This window comes from Bombus fervidus, chromosome 13 (assembly GCF_041682495.2).
Source record: "Bombus fervidus isolate BK054 chromosome 13, iyBomFerv1, whole genome shotgun sequence".
Taxonomy (NCBI): domain Eukaryota; kingdom Metazoa; phylum Arthropoda; class Insecta; order Hymenoptera; family Apidae; genus Bombus; species Bombus fervidus.
Window position 1 is genome coordinate 641,022 of NC_091529.1, and position 16,774 is coordinate 657,795.

General features: G+C 35.8%; 1 protein-coding gene across 1 annotated transcript; it reads right to left on the reverse strand.

Moving 5' to 3' along the window:
• Positions 1-1,747: 1,747 nt before the first annotated feature.
• On the reverse strand, positions 1,748-7,467 carry LOC139993728 (uncharacterized). Its single transcript, XM_074112023.1, has 2 exons — positions 6,429-7,467; positions 1,748-2,027 (listed from the first exon to the last, which is right to left on the reverse strand). Exons 1-2 carry the CDS (start codon positions 6,541-6,543, stop codon positions 1,816-1,818), a joined length of 327 nt encoding a protein of 108 aa, XP_073968124.1. The 5' UTR covers positions 6,544-7,467; the 3' UTR covers positions 1,748-1,815.
• Between the last annotated feature and the right edge of the window lie 9,307 nt (positions 7,468-16,774).

Genomic DNA, 16,774 nt, shown 5'->3' on the forward strand with positions numbered 1-16,774 from the left:
TTAAGGAGCAATATTGCTTCACATGCCGGTCAGCACAGGAAAACTGCTAAACGTGCGGTCATTATCTGTCAGCATTGAGTATTGCTACCGCCGCGCGTTTTGCTAAATCTTTTTGCTTTTACATTGGAATTAAAACATGATTTTCTAATTTTTCTTCATGCTTTTGTTAGCAAAAATATCTGCTTTATCGCTTGTCAGGGTTAAATTTTCTCCTAGATTTCTAGCTTCTGAAACACAATTGGAACTTGTAAGGATGATACGCTTTAGGTGTTCGTTTCACTTTGAACACTATTTAAACACGTTTGAATGCTTATAATGCAATAGCAATACTGTAGTATCGTGGGCAAAACAAGGCCTAAAAATATCGGGTAAACCATAAACATCGTCGAGAGCAAGATTACAACCAGATGTCTACACATCCTTGCCGCTTACCTTCAATATTCTGAATGACCTAACATAAAACCATTTTTATGGTTAATGTCCTTCAGGCCAAAAACAAGCTTTTATAATTTTGCCTATTAGGGGAGAAGTTTGGGAGTGTGAATCGAGAAGCTAGAGAGTTGCGAGTTGCGTTGTCGGGAGAGTGTTGCTAGCGTTGTCGAGAGAGTATGGTCCGCGTAGGAGAGTGAGCGTTGAATCCGTTGTGACGAGAGTTGCAAATTAATTATTGAGTTGTCTAAAGTACAGTACGTTGTTGCGATTAGTTCATGTTAAATAACCATCGTTTCCTGTCTAATCAACATCTGTATCAATCCATATTCTTAAATAAACCATCAATTTAATCATTTAATTATTAAGTAGTATAATAATTCATTCTCCGATACTACAATACATATCATTTTATTTGGGAGAATAAACAGAATTTCCCAACGGCAACTCGAGAACCGTTACTGTAAAAGCATTAAAAACATCTCCTATGTTGAAAATTTGCAATTGTATCCAAAATTGATTTTTTCAAAAACTGTAGATTCTAAGAAAAGACGAGTTATAGATTCGTATTTAGCTCACGAAAGTACACAAGAATCAGGTGGTGTAGTAGGTATTGAAGGTTACAAAATCGAAAAAAAGAAAATTTTTATTATTATTTTTTTTTTTATTATTACTTAGTCCGTGCCTTTCAGCTTTGGACGAGCTTTCGGTTTTACATTTCGTTTACCTATCACGCTTTTTACATTCTATAAGTTTTATGGCGATATCACCTTATTGCCTCCTCCCTTATATCTATCTAAACTCTTTTTCTTGTCTCTTTTCTTATATATCTACCTCCCCTCTTATCCATTCTGTTACTACATTATATATCTGTCTCCAAAACTATGACAATTTTTGGGTTTTTGCCTCCTTGCTGCTGTGCTTCCTTATTGTTGTTCCTCCCCGTCTTGTATTGTCCTTCTCTTCACCATTATTGTTTTCAATTCTATTATTCCTTGTTTAGTCTCGTTTAGTATTTTTTCTGTGTCCTCTGGTCCTCCCGTTATTTCGCATTCTTCTATTACGTGTCTCAGGTCTTCTTCTTTCCTTTTACATAGCCTGCATCTTTTTTCTCCCTCTTCTTTCCAGTATTCCCTTGCTTTAGTCTTGTTTCCACATCTGAATCTTGCTAATATTTTTCTGTCCTTCCACTTCATCCTCCCTTCTAAGTATTTTGGTAACTCTTCTTTGGCGATTTTTCTATAATGTTTGTTATATTTTGGTTTCCTTATCCTATCTCCCCTCTCTTCTGCTTCTCTCTTGCTCCTTTCTTCTATAATTGGTCTACTGTCATCCTTTCTTACTTTTCTCTTGCTTCCATCTGTGTCCCTCCATTTCTCACCTCTTCTAGTCCCTTCTTTCTCTTTCTTGTTCTTTTTCCTTCTTGGCCATTTCCTCAGTTTCTCTCTCTCTTTCCTTTATGCACTCCTTTACTAGTTCCTTTTTTGACTCTATGGCTTTCCCTTCATATCTTGTTGCTCTTCTTAATGCTTTTTCTTTGACTTCTGTTAGCTTGCATTCTTCTATCAATATATAATTCGGTGTTGTCATATCTAAACCTTGTTGAGGAAATATTAGGTTGGTATGATCACTAGTTCCTACATGTTAAGTTGGTACGACTTCTAACGACGCTCCTTTGTCTTAGGCGTCGGCCACGTCTTATTATCTAAGTGTATCCGGTGTGTTCACATGTTTGTACTTAGTGGTGAAATACAGAACGTAAAAACTAAATCTGAGTGAATCAAATAAATACCAAACTCCAAAACCTATTTAATAACAGGTTATGGGTCCAGGATGCTTCCACTGCGACATTGAAGGTATTTATTTGTTGAGTTTTTTTGTTTTCTGTAATTATCCGAGAAGAAACCACGCCATGATTGACCAGGAGAAGATGAGTGATGTGGACAAAGACATGAACCCCAACCTCAATAATGACAACTATGACTATTGGAAGACGATGACGGAAGCTACGTTGGTTTTCTTGGTTTGCTGGGATGCGGTGGATCCTGGATTAACGCCAACAGAAAGGCTAAGACCCGAGTATGTTAAAATGAATAACAAAGCACGTGCTTACATTTTCCGGCATGTTCGCCCCGAATATCTCACGGACATCAGCGCTCTAAAACCGGCGAAGGAATGTTGGAAGACACTGGAAGATATTCATGGGAGATCAACATCGATGGACATTGCTTTGTGCATGCGTGAACTGGGCACTATCGAGAAGACCCCTAGCATGGATATCTCCGCGTACTGTGGGAAGATCCAAGTTCTGTGTGACAAGCTATCCAAAGCCAGTATAAAAATTGAAGATCATATTGTGGCATGTTCCCTTTTGGCCGGCCTCAAGGCAGATCCGAATTACTCGACATACCCCAGAGTAACGAAGATTGATAAGGATCTGACCTCGAAGGCGGTGAAGTCCGACCGTCTACTCGAAGGGAGAAGGATCGACGTGGCCGCGGAGTCGTCCGAGCAAAGCAGCGCAATGGTGACAAGAAGACAATGGAAGCCCAAGCCACAACAAAACAAAGATGGCGCGAAGCCGAAGAACAGACCAGCCACATGACCAGAAATGTTACAAATGTGGAAAATGGGGCCAAATTTCGTACCAGTGTCAAGGGGAGAAAGGAGACAAAGAGAAGAAAAACCCCAAGAAGAAGAAGAAACAGGAGGATAACAAGAAGAAGAGGGGATCAGAAGACAAACCAAGGTTCAAGATATATCGACATTGGTCCTATCGCTTTGTGGACTTCACGTCTGCGACTAGACATATCGGGATTGGTAAGGGACGTCTGGAAGTTAAGGGGAAAGGAACGATCACTGTGAAAATAACTGAGTTCTGTGATGGTTGAACCCTATCTTTGTCGAACGCTCTGTGGGTGCCTGAGTTAGATGTAAATCTAGTCTCAATCAGGCAGTTGACAAAGAAGGGTATTACCACCATGTGCACAAGGGACAAGGCTATTGGAACGCACGATGATGGTGACGTAGTGTTCCACTCCAAAGTAGGAGATGATGTGTACTACTTGGAGACAATCTTCGATGAAAGGCACGTTGCAAATGTCTCCGTGGGAAACGATCAGAAGGGGCCTAGCAACAGTGACGAAGACATTGAAGTCATTGAGGCATATAGGAGTACTGTATCGTGGCATGAGAGGTTAGGTCATCTGCATGGAAATGCAATGAGGAAAATTCTTATAAGGAGCGTGAAGGAAGATTCCAAGAAACATGATAAACTGTGTGGAGTCTACGTGAAAGGAAAAATGACAAAGGTGCCATTTTCGAGGACAGTTCATCACATGTGTTAATGCCCTTTGGAGATCATCCACAGTGATGTCAGTGGCAGAGCTCAGTGCAAGTCGTTAGGTGAAGGTAACTACTTCGTAACTTTTATTGATGATTTCTCTCGTTTCATGCACGTTAAAATCATCAATAGGAAGAGCGAAGTATTCAGGTGTTTCAAGGAATATCAGATGGAAGTGGAGGCGCTGCACCAGTCTAAGATAAGTGCGTTCCAAATTGACAATGGCGGTGAGTACACAGGGACCAATTTCGAGAGCTACCTGAAGGAGATTCTACACAGGAAGGCCGTCCCTAGAAACCCTGAGTAAAATGGCGTTTCAAAATGAGCCAACAGGACTCTGGTTGAAATGTCTAGGTGTTTGCTCATCCAGTCAGGGCTCCTTGACTATCTGTGGGTAGAAGCTATAAACACTGTGTATCATATTGGAAACTTATGCTCATCCGCTGCTATTGGAGACAAAATTCCATTAGAGTTATGGAAAGGTAAGGGATGCGACATCCAAGGGGAGATCAACAGGCTAAGGGTATTTGGATGTAAAGTCTGGTACCTGATAAGCCTAAACGAAAAGAAATTTGATAGCAGGGTTGATGAAGGGATTTTTGTAGATTACGACGGACAAGTCAAAGGTTATAGGATCTACCTACTAAAGACCAAGAAGGTAATAATCCATTGCCATGTTAGGTTCGAAGAAAATGTGTTTCCCTACAAAAGTACTAATGTGGACACGAGTAATATCAAAAAGAAATCTTCTGAATGGATATGGGATGTTGAAGACTTTGAACTTGAAAGAGGAAGTGAGCAAATTGACATTGAGGTCCAAAGTGATGGTGAAAATGATGAAGGGGAAAGTGATTTCTTTGTGAACAATTTAATTAATGAAAACAATCAGTCGGAGGTTGTAAGTGTACCGATTGTGCCTAGGAGGTCAGCAAGACTGCATAAACTAAAGACGTGTGACAGTTGTGCTCATGTTGCAACTGTTTGCAAAACTCAAGGTTTGTGTATGTCTATAAATGTGTACGAAGCCCTGAAAGGGCCAGATGCTCAAAAGTGGATCGGTGCAATAACGAAGGACAATTTGGTGAATAAAGATGTGTGGGACATAGTGCAAAGGCCATTAAATAAAAATGTTATTGACTGTAAGTGGGTCCTTGTCATAAAAAGGGATCCTGATAGATATAAGGCTAGACTTGTAGCTCGGGGGTTCTGGCAAAGACCTGGGGTAGACTATTCAGAGACCTTTAGTCCAATTGTGAAACGCAGAACTCTGAGAATTTTGCTTGCTCTATGTGCTGAGAATGAGTGGGATTATGAACATACTGATGTAGAGTGTGCATACCTAAACAGTCCTTTGGATGAGGACATATACATGGAGCAACCTGAATTCTTTAAAGTTCCAGGAAAAGACAGGACTCGATATGTGTGTGAACTTAAGAAGAGCTTGTATGGACTGAAGCAAGCTGGGAGAATGTGGTTCAAACACATTAATAGCATTTTGAAGGGCATGAACCTGAACCCGTGTATGAGTGATCTGTGTGTGTATGTGAATGCATCCAAGGATCTGATTGTATCCGTGTATGTGGATGACATTCTTGTGTTTGGAACAAAGACTATGCTAAACGAATTCAAAACTAGTATTAAGGAAAAATTAAATGTTAGGATGCTAGGTAGTGATACTCAATTCTTGTCCGTCCATTTGAGTAAGCCAAACAGCACTACCGTTGTGATTGACCAATCTGTGCAGATAAGTCAAATGCTGGATGTGTTTGATATTGCTCATGAAACTGAAGTATCAACACCATTAGCTAAGGATTGCGAAGCTGGTTTCGACGTTGAATGCGACGAACCTTTTTATAATAAGTTATACGAAGAGGCTGTTGGGCATATAAAGTCTACTATAAGTCGTCCTGATGTCGCATGTGCAATAGGTAAACTAAGCCAAAGATTTGCAAATCCGACTGTGTCTGATTGGAGAGCAGTGAAGCGAATTTTTAGGTATCTGCTAAAAACCAAAGACTTAAAGCTAGTATACCAAAAGACAAGGCAACCTTTGAAGGTGTTCTGCGATTCTGACTTTACGAGCTGTGCTGTAAATAGAAAATGTAGGAGTGGGTATGTCTTCATGACTGTGTGAATATCCTTACTGTTAAGGAAGTTGGGTCAATTATCATATTGTCCTCGCCCATGCAAAATTTTCTGCGATAATATTGGAGCCATTTCATGGTCCAAAGATGAGATAGTTGCTGAAAGCTCTAAGCACGTTCAAGTCCGTTATTTCTACGTTAAGAATTGCGTGTCAAAGGGAATGCTAGATTATGTCTACGTACCAAGTTCTGAGAATATTGCTGATATTCTCACCAAAGGTTTAAATAGGGTTAAGACTCAGTATTTTACCAAAGCTATAGGGCTTGTAGAAACTATGATCAAAGGGGAATGTTGAGGAAATATTAGGTTGGTATGATCACTAGTTCCTATATGCTAAGTTGGTACGACTTCTAACGACGCTCTTTTGTCTTAGGCATCGGTCAAGTGTTAATTATCTAAGTGTATCCGGTGTATTCACATGTTTGTACTTGGTGGTGAAATACAGAACGTAAAAACTAAATCTGAGTGAATCAAATAAATACCAAACTTCAAAACCTATTTAATAACAAACCTAAGATCCATTTCACATATCTTCTTTGTATTCTATCCAGCCTTTCTTCCATGTTCCAGCCCCATACCTCTGCTCCAAACAGCGCCACGCTCTCTACCAGTGCTCCAAACATCATTCTCCTCTTGTAGTGCTATTTGAAAATTTTTTCTCCCACACTCCATGTTTTCTTCATTGCTATTGTTGCTCTCTTTTTCCTCTCTTGTATGTGTTTCACATCTCACTGCCGTTTTTCTGTAGTATGTACCCTAAGTATCTTATCTCGTCCACTTCTTCTCGCTCTCCCGATTTCGATTCTCTTTGTCTCCTCCTGTTCTTTCTTTTTTCGTAAACTACTATCTTGGTCTTTTCCGTGCTCAGTTCCAATTCGATTTCCTTTAAAAATTTTTCGAATCTCTTTAGCATTTCCTTTAGCTCCTTTTCTCTATCCGCCACCAGCACAATATCGTCTGCATATGTCACTGACCATACCTTCCTTTCTCCTACCACTATGCCCTGACTTGTCCTTTCCTTAATTCTTCTTCTAGCCCCGCCACGTAGATGTTGAATAACGTCGGGCTCAACGGGCATCCTTGTCTGATTCCCCTCACTGTCCAAAATTCTTTTGTGTTGTTATCCTTGATTCTTACCACATTCTTTGTTTCTGCGTACAACTCTTTTATCCTTTGAATTAGTTTTTCGTTAATCCTCATTTTTCTCACTTTCTCCTCCAATTTCTCTCCGTTTAGTCTGTCGAACACCGCTTTTAAGTTTGCAAAGCAGGCATATAGTTTTCCTTTTTTTCTACTCAACTGTTTGTCTATGGTATGGTTTATCACAAATACCGCGTCCGTCACTCCTCTTTCTTTTCTAAATCCGAATTGATTCTCTTCCAGTTTGGTTTCTGTCTCTGCTTTCAGCCGTTCGTCCAGTATTTCTGCGTAGATCTTGTATGCTGTATCCATTAATGTTACTTCTCTGTAACTTTTCGCTACTCTCTTGTCCCCGTTCTTGTATATCGGACATATTACTCCTTTTTCCAATCATCTGGTATCCCTTCCCCATTCCATATTTTGCTTAACAAATCCCATAACGCTTCCTTTGGTGCATACTTCCATACTTTATTTTCCAACCCGTCTTCCCCCATTGCTTTCTTCTCCTTCAAATTTCGTAGTTAGTAGATCACCTCTTCCTTCTCTATATTATCTTCACTCTCCTCCATTATTTTCTCTTCTGCTCGATGCTCCTCCGTTTTTCTGCCCTCTTTGTGCTCTGTTCCTTCTAAAATTTCCATAAAGTGATTTTTCCACGCTTCTTGTTCTGTTTTGATCTTCTTGATTTTCTCCTTTTCTTCTTCTTCGTGTCTTTCTTTTTTTTGTTTGCACCGCTGTTTGAATGCCTTTTTTTTCTTCTATGAGAGTTTCTCTACTGCATTTTCCTTTCATAAACTTTGTCACCTTCCTTCTCATCTCTCTTTTCCTCTCTTACACTCCTTGTCGTACCACACTTTCTCTTCCATGCCCCATTTCTTTATCTTCACTTTCTTCTTTGGCATTGCTTCGTTTATCTTCTTTTTGATTTCTGTCCACATTTTCTCTACTGTTCTTCCATTGCAGGTCCAGTCTTTATATTTGTCGAAGTATTTTTCTACACTTTCGTTTGTCCATTCCCTTTTCTCCTTCTCCTCTTTCTTCTTTTTCTCATTTTTTTGTAATTCCCCCCCCCCCCTATTTCTATTTCTAACGGCATATGCTCTGACTCTGTTCTTTTTCCTACTTTCATGTCAATTATTTCTTCTATTTCTTCTGTCGCCTCCTGATTGCCAATCACATAGTCTATTACTGAGTTTCCTTTTTCCCCAATATAGGTCCACTCCTCTCCTTCTTTATCCCTGCCATTGATTATCGTCCAGCCTCTCTCTTTCTGATACTTTGGCAGTGTTCTTCTTTCCATGTTTATTGTCTAGTTATTTGATCGTCTGTTTTTTTCTTTCCCTAGGTCCTCGTTTATCAGCCCACCCTCTTCACCCGTTCTTGCGTTCCAATCTCCGCTGATGATCATCACTTCCTCTTCTCTTCCGTCTACTCTTTCCTCTATTTTTTTCCATGTCCCTTTTGTATCTTGATTATAAACCACCATTATCCTATACGTCTTGTCTTTGTATACTATTTTTCTTGCAACTATATTATCACTTATTTTTTTATATTCTATTTCTCTTAGTTCTTTATTTATACCCGTTGTTATTCTCCTTTTTGCTCTTCCTTTTTCCTTACTCTCAGTTCAGTGCCCTGCATTTCCAGTCGAATTCTTTGGGTAGTTTTTTAACTTTTCCCATTTGCCTTCCTCTATTCATGTTTCCGAGAGTCCGATCACGTCGAATGTCTTCAGATATTCCCACACCTCCTTGTCCTTACTTATTAGCCCTGCTATATTCCAGAAGCACATTTTCATCCCCTTTGTAGTCCCCTTTTTTCATTTTTCTTCCCCTCCTTTTCTTTCTTCCTCCAGTTTCTCTTCGTTTTCGTCCCACCTATACCATTTGTTTTTCGATTTTTAGTTTTTTGTACCCAATCTTTACATATTCGCTCTTTTCCTTTATTTTTCTGGCTACCCTTCTTATGTATTGCTGTACCTCCCTTTCTTTTCTTGTCAGATCATCGTCTATATATACACCCTTTTCCAATTTGTTTTTCTCCTTCGTTATTCTTATTTTCTCCTCCATCGATTTCATCGTGGCCACTATTATTGTGTTCTTGCCCCCATCCACCTTTATCATACGTGCTTTTTCTACTTCTGCCCCTATCCTCATTTTGTCGAACTTCTTTACTGTCTCTTCATTGCTTCCTTCGTCCCTGTCCACTCCTTTGATTACTATGTTTCTTCTTCTTTTTTCTATCTCTGTTCTGTCCTGATCCTCCTCAATTTTTCTGATTCTACCCAATAGTTCTTTTTTTTCCTTCTCCCACTCTCCTTTCTCTCTGGCTTTCTCTCTTTCCCTTCTTTCCCTTTCCTCTTTCATTTCCCTCTTCAGTTCCTCCACCTGCTTTTCGAATATATCTTTTATTTCCTTGATCATTGCCTCGAATCCTCTTTCCATTTTCTCTATTTTTTCCATCATTGCCTCCATTCCTTTCTCCCTGGCTGGTGTCTCTTTTTCTGTCGAGCTGTATTTGTCCGGTGTATTTTTGAAGAGTGCCTTATTTCCCGCCTTACCAGTGCTCCTTGGTCTTCCCCTGTTTGTCGCCATCTGCCGTTTCCCTACATTACTTTGTTTTGCCGCGCTTCTGGGCTCCTAACCTCTTCTTTTCTAGTTTTCTTATTTGTAGTTCTCTCTCGTTCTTGTCTTGTTTTTCGCCTTTCTTTTGCTTTCTCTTTGTATGCTCACTCTTTATTTTCCCTTCTTCATGCCTTTTTATGCTTCCTTTTCCTTTTTCCCTTCGCACTTCACTTTTTTCACAGAGCTCTCCGTCCGCGTGCCACCCTCGCCCCAAACCGAACCGAAAGCCCCGAAATAAAATTTATTGTACATGTATATTTGTGATTAAACATATAATTCATAAGTATTGTTTAAATAACGCGTCCTAGTTCATAAGTATTCGGGTCTAAGATATACAATATTAAGTAAAAATAAGAAAATATATGTTGCAATTATCATCGTATATACTTTAGGACGAAAAGATAACATATGGCACAAATTCGGAAAATTTTATTGAATAACAAATAAAAATGCAAAAATATATTTCATTAACTTAACAATTAGTTTTTAATATATCACTATATAATTCTCAAATGAAAATAAATATCTTTTCCTGTAAAATTAGGAATATGGCAAGAATTCAGTCGGACAAAATGATATGACATACCGCATGAAAATTTATTTATTCATATTTACCAAAAATGTTACTATGTAATATTTCATATACCTTTCTTTATCTTTTATAACTGCTGTCATTCGTTTTGGTAATGATTTAGATTTATCATTTTTTTAATCTTATTCTTTGCTATTCTTTGACAATGCAGCTTTCTAAGACATTTACACTTTGAAATTGCCGTCTATTTTCATAAACTGCTCTTGGGAGCTCATTCTAATAATTTTGTATTACATTTAGATCGGGAGACGTTACTGACAATTGTAAAACATCGATCTTTTTCTCAAAAAGGTACTTCTTCACTGACCGTGCAGTGTGGATCACGGCATTATCCTGTCAGAATACGAAGTTCTCCCCTGCAATACGCACTACGTATGCTTGTATTTGTTTGTTGATAAGACGATATGCTGCACACATTAAACTTTACGCTTGTCCGACTGAATTCTTGTCATATTTCTAATTTTACAGGAAAAGATATTTGTTTTCTCTTCGGAACTATATAGTGGTACAATAAAAACTAGATTTTAATGTACTTTTGTTTACTATTCAATAAAATTTTCCGCATTTATGCTACGAGCTGTCTTTCTGTTCGGAAGTGTACATATAGGGATGTAAATAAGACATATTGTTTCATGAGTTCATGCAGATTTTCATTGCATTCAAGGTTTTCTACGAAGTATACAATTTTGGAGAGGAAAGGAAGAGCGCCTTGCATTTTAGCTTCCGACAACAAGATTAAATTTCGTTGGACAGAATTTTTAGTAACACGATGATAGTGTATAAAATTATTATAGAGAAATATTAGAAGAAGAATCTTCATAAATTATGTGTATTAAGAAGTTCCTGGATAATAGCATTCTTCTATAATTAAAAAGCCAATAGTAATCTCCATAACCTAAAAAGTCCTCCTTTTTATGCAAAGAATGGAAATTTTATTTAAAGTATTCAGATAGATGTAGAATATGAACTTTGAAAGAATTATACCTCCTTTTTATCTAAAAGGCGTTTCTTTTTTACCAAAGACAAGACTAAAATCCATTAAATTCAAATTTATAATATTCGATATGACAAACTGTAATTGACTATCTTATGTTTTACGTCGACCTGTACATTATTACGAAATAACCATTGTGCTAATTTAAAAACAAGCTCAATTCCTCATCTACTATTGACAATACAAACATCGCTATATCCTGTTACAAAAGAATACTAGTAAGGAACTACCAAGTTATCTTTAAGAACCTCTCGATTCGTTCCATGCATAATTCCTTTGATTTAAAAGAAATATCATCTTCGTTCTCCTTTCCGTAGAGCGAGATACAGATCCCATTTGCGTAACAAAGCGTAATAAAGAGTGCGAACCAGTTTCGAAAGGGACCGAGACGAAGAAGTTATTTCGGCATTGTTCGCTGCGGGGCGAAATAAATTCCTTAGATTAGCCGAATCGTCTGAGCCGCGTAAAATATGGTCGTTGAACGCGTTTTAATACCTTGGCCGATCCAAATTCAGCTTAAGTAGGTGCGAAGATAACGACTTCGGTACAAATCAAACGAAATCTCTTTTCGTATCGACTTTTCCCCGTTATTTTACTTTCCTAACTGAAATATTGCCTTACGTATGTCCCTTGGCAGTTTCTAGAGATATTTTAGTGTCTTATTTAATTTAGATTGTGAGTTTTGGCGACTTGAATGTGTGATTAAGATTGTATTACATACTCTTCCTTCGTAAAGAAAGGGTTGTATTTGTGTAAAGGTGAATTACATCATATTTTCTCTGAATATGTAAATTTATAAACTTAAATTATTCCAATGGGCTGTATTAATCATATAGAAGTGGAAGACTTAATTTGCTTCAAATCAAATCTAAACGATATAACGAAATCAGTTATTGCACTCAATATTTTCTGTTAACATTTATTTTGCACGGCGAATTAATCGGTTTATTAGGTATTAGAGATGATACACATTATTTTATATATATAGGTATTATTATATACAACATATATACAATATAGAGTAAAAGTATCTCATATTATAAAATTCAACTTGTATATGTTGTATATATGGAGATATGTTATATATCACAGGAATTCTTGAAAAGAATATAAAATGTTTTATCTACTTATTGGATAAAATAATGTTATTAGATTTCAGAATGACTCTTTAAATATATTATTCGCAAAAACGACTTTATATAATATCGCGGATGTCACTTAAGTTAGTATGTCACTTAATATTGAATAAAGGATATGATATCAATTAAATCATATGGCATCATTTTACGGAGTAAAGATTACACTAAATTTTTAATCAGAGAAAACGATTTTTGACAAGTTCGTTTAATTTTGATAAATAATATTTTTTATCAGACCGTCGGATTATACAAGTAATTATAAGTATCATAAGTATTATAGAAATTAGAGAGAATAAAAAGGAGGAATAAGACGCTGAAATAGGTGATTTAATAGAGAATAAAATTTGTGAGAGAAGAAAATAGGAACGTATAAGTGAGGTTTGCAAGCAGAGAGGATTGTAGGAAAAATCCAAGAAAAGGGGTAATAATAGTGGAAATAAATTGAAGATAGCTGTTTGATTTAAGATGACTCGTTTGTTAGATTTTTGGAAATTTCAAATTTACCTTGGCTTATGATTTTATGACCTCTTCTTCAGCTCAGTTCAGTACAGGAAAATGATTAGCCAATTCCACATCCATTCTTCTCACTTTACATCTCTTTAAATTTTCCAATTATCCCAACATACTCACATCTAAGAACGAAATCTTCATTCTATAAAACCAGACGAAGTATAATCGAGCAGCCAATTACCATACCTAACCTATATCGGTCTCGAGCAAGCTGAAACTTATTTCCCTATTATCGCGTGGTCGAGTATTCGAACTCATTAGGAATTCCATCCTTTCTATCTCAGCCAGCAAGATTCTCGCGTCCGGGAAACTATGGCATTTATTTTGCGATCGAATAGCCTCACTCGTTATTCGTTCTATTTGGCGTGCTCGAGGCTCCACGCAAACCGGAAGGCAGCCGAAGGATCTGAATGGAAACGTCGCTAGGAGAGAGGGTAGAGTGGAAGGGGGGATAATTTAACGCTGAAAGCTCGTGAACCATTATGTCAGAGAGAAAACGCGAAGAATATATGTATGTATATACGTATATATATATGTGTGTGTACATACACATTCCGCCATTATCGAAATTCTATTATAAACAAACGTCGTTTGTCATTGGCATTAAGGAATGAGGGTTTTTTTTAAAGACAATGATTTTTGTCACTTTTATTGCGTTAATGGGTTTTGTTTCTTGTGGATATTGAGTGAGGTAAATTTTGCGAGAGATATTTCAAAAGAGTTATAGGAATTTCAAAATAGAAATATATTTTAAGAGAATTATATTTTTGTTGTAAATTGAAAAAATACAAACCTCTCTGGATATTTAAATGTAATCTCCCTGGATAATCGACATTTTTAATTCTTAGTTATTAATATCCATTTTTTCTCATTACCACAAACATATAGCTTATCAGATTATTTGGTTACTCAGTATAAAGTAGTATAAATTAAATTATTCTAACTATTTTATTTACTTATACATACATATGTGTCTATTACTATGGATACATTCAGTATTTATGTAATTTATGTAGTATCATTGACGGAATAGTCAAAGTTCGATTGAAATTGTTTGAGAACTTTGAAAATGTGGGTTATGAAATACGAAACTTTCCCCTAAGGATAGAACTTGGTTGTGGGTTGCCTTAAGGATTAATTTTGAGTGATTGTATATGGTTGAGTGACAATATTTCAGATTTGGCAAATGACGATACAGGCTTCAAACTCTACAGTGAACTAATATTCTAGAGTAGATTTAGTAGAAATGTTAGATAATATCGAATCAATCAGGAAATAAATATTAAATAATTCGATAGATTGCAATAAAATAATATATATTATTACCTATATTATAAAATAAGTAGAAATCGTAATAAATTTTAAATTTTTTGTACTATAAACAAGAAAAATTATAATTACAAGTGGTTGGAAAATTTATTTCTTAAATATATTCGCTTCTATTTAATTCATTCAAGATTCTATTTACTGTTCCAAAATTTATATTTTAAATAATATTTCGTTAACTTTACTAAAATAGACGTATACTATATTTCAGATTCCTTTACTATTTTGACATTCATATTATTCAAACATCTTGAAAACTTTGGTGAACAAAATTTTCTTTTAAATTATCATATTCTATACGAAGAAAGTAAAAAAGCTAATGCACTCGTTTTTCGTTGATATCAACCGTTTAGCGATTACATGTTTCTAATGGTAATTATTTATGGGCATTCTGTACATATGTATTTACTATATCAAAATTTAATTTTCGTAAATAATTATACATTATACTACAATATTCGGAATTTCGATGTCACAAATAGAAATTCATTAATAATGTGATGAGCGAGTTTTAAAATTTCCTTATGAATAAACGAGATCTACGAATCACCTTATCAATGAAAGAAATGTCCAAAGTTTGAAGTATTTAACTGGAACAAACATTTACGCGCAGTCTGCTTCATAATTTCGAATGGAAACGTTGCTGAGGTATTTAATGCCACTTCCAATCTACTCATGCAGGAGTTTGCCCGAAATTTCTCGGAATTTTCGAAAATTTCATTCAGCTTATGGATTCTTGGTTTCGCTTAGACGAATTCAGCATAGTCATGACAAAATTCCATGATATCTCCACGAAATTTTGATATATCCCGATATTTCACTTATTGTGCATCGAAATAATTTCCGAATTTGGCGTATTTAATAAAATTGAACGAACATTTGACTACAAGGCAATCTACATGCAAGTTAATCAACGTCAATTAACGAATCAATTCGTTTTCGATGAAAATAAATTTTATTGTCAAATGCTCTAATTATGTTCCCTATTATCAACAATTGGTCGTCGATGTGTTCATTTGCTCAGCTCGGCCAATTAATTCGTTCAGTTGATTCGCACCGGAGTCGATTATTATTTAACGAGTAATCTGATACGAGATATCGGATTGTGGGAATACTCCAATTAAAAGTATCAAGTACAAGAGTGAATGATATAATTAATAAATAATGTGGATGATATGGCTTCCAAAATTAAAAGTCGATGTGCAGAAATTATTCTATTCTAATATAAATAATATAAACAATTTAATGTAACTTTTAACGTAGAGGGTGTTCAACGAAATGGTGTGCATATTTTTTCAAGCAGTTCCGATAATATAGCAAGAGATATTTGAAACAAAAGTTGATCTGTTATAAATCAGATACAAATTGCAATACTTAAAATCGCCAAAAATGCTTCTTTCTATATAAAATGAAGGTAGTCTTGACTTTTTTAAACGACATGATATATTTTTGATTTCATAGCACTATAGCTGATGCCAAGACAAGTTCAACGACTTGCAATGCTATGACCTTCAGATTATCGTGAATTTAGAGATATTGATTTCATTGACTTATGCTGAAAACCCTTGCATAGCAACTCACAAAAGTATTTTCGGATATATACCACAGGACCTTTTTATGAGTTAGCGATATTATGTGCATTATATGAAATCTTTTGAAGTTTTGTTAAGACCGTAGTGAGGCACTATCGTGACGATAGTAGTAAAATTCGAAACCATGAACCAAATGTATATGAAAGTTACAAGATACTTATTAGTAATATACAGTCAGTGAAAAATTAGTATACAGCATAAATAATAGTTTTAAGTATAGTGCTAAAGATGAACTCACTATATGTTGTGGCTGATTAATATAGTGAATATTGACTGTTCAAATGCCTCAATAACCTTTACGAAGTGTATGCTTTCAATAAATATCTTGTATCTACTATATAAATACAGTTATAGATTCATTTCAAATTTTACCAATACAATCATGATGGTTGTGTTTCGTTTAAATGCTAATGAGATTTCAAATAGCTCTGTTAACTATATACATAAAAAGTTAATAAATTATTTTATTTACGTTCAGTTATTTTTATTTTTTTCATTACATAAAGAAATACTTACTTTAGTCAATTATTCTTAATAATATTAATTATATCTTTTGTATATTTTTATTTGACTGACATAATCAGGAAACTACAACGAAGTTATTTTTACAGCTATCGTACAATTAAATGTTGTTGTTGGGAAGAAATTGTTTACGAAATTATTTTCAAGACACAATAAATGATTCATGTTTTCGTAAAACAAGTAACACGATATACATACATGTATACTACACATATCAACCTCCCTTATACAAAGCAACAAATGTAGCATTGTGACTGAATATTAATGTGAGTAACTGTATTTATAGAAACATCTACAGGTCGATAATCGATAATCAGAGGTAGAAATGTAGTTATCGTTTCGAGAGATTTATACATCTTTACACAGAGGAAGTAGAGGTTCATATATAACATATGTCTATATACGTCTCAAGTGAGTT

Coding starts and splice junctions, on each gene's coding strand:
- LOC139993728 (XM_074112023.1), bottom strand. CDS start 6,543: ATGATGTTTGGAGCACTGGTAGAGAGCGTGGCGCTGTTTGGAGCAGAG. Junction 2,028..6,428: donor ATATGTGAAATGGATCTTAG/GTTTGTTATTAA, acceptor TTCCTCAACAAG/GTTTAGATATGACAACACCG.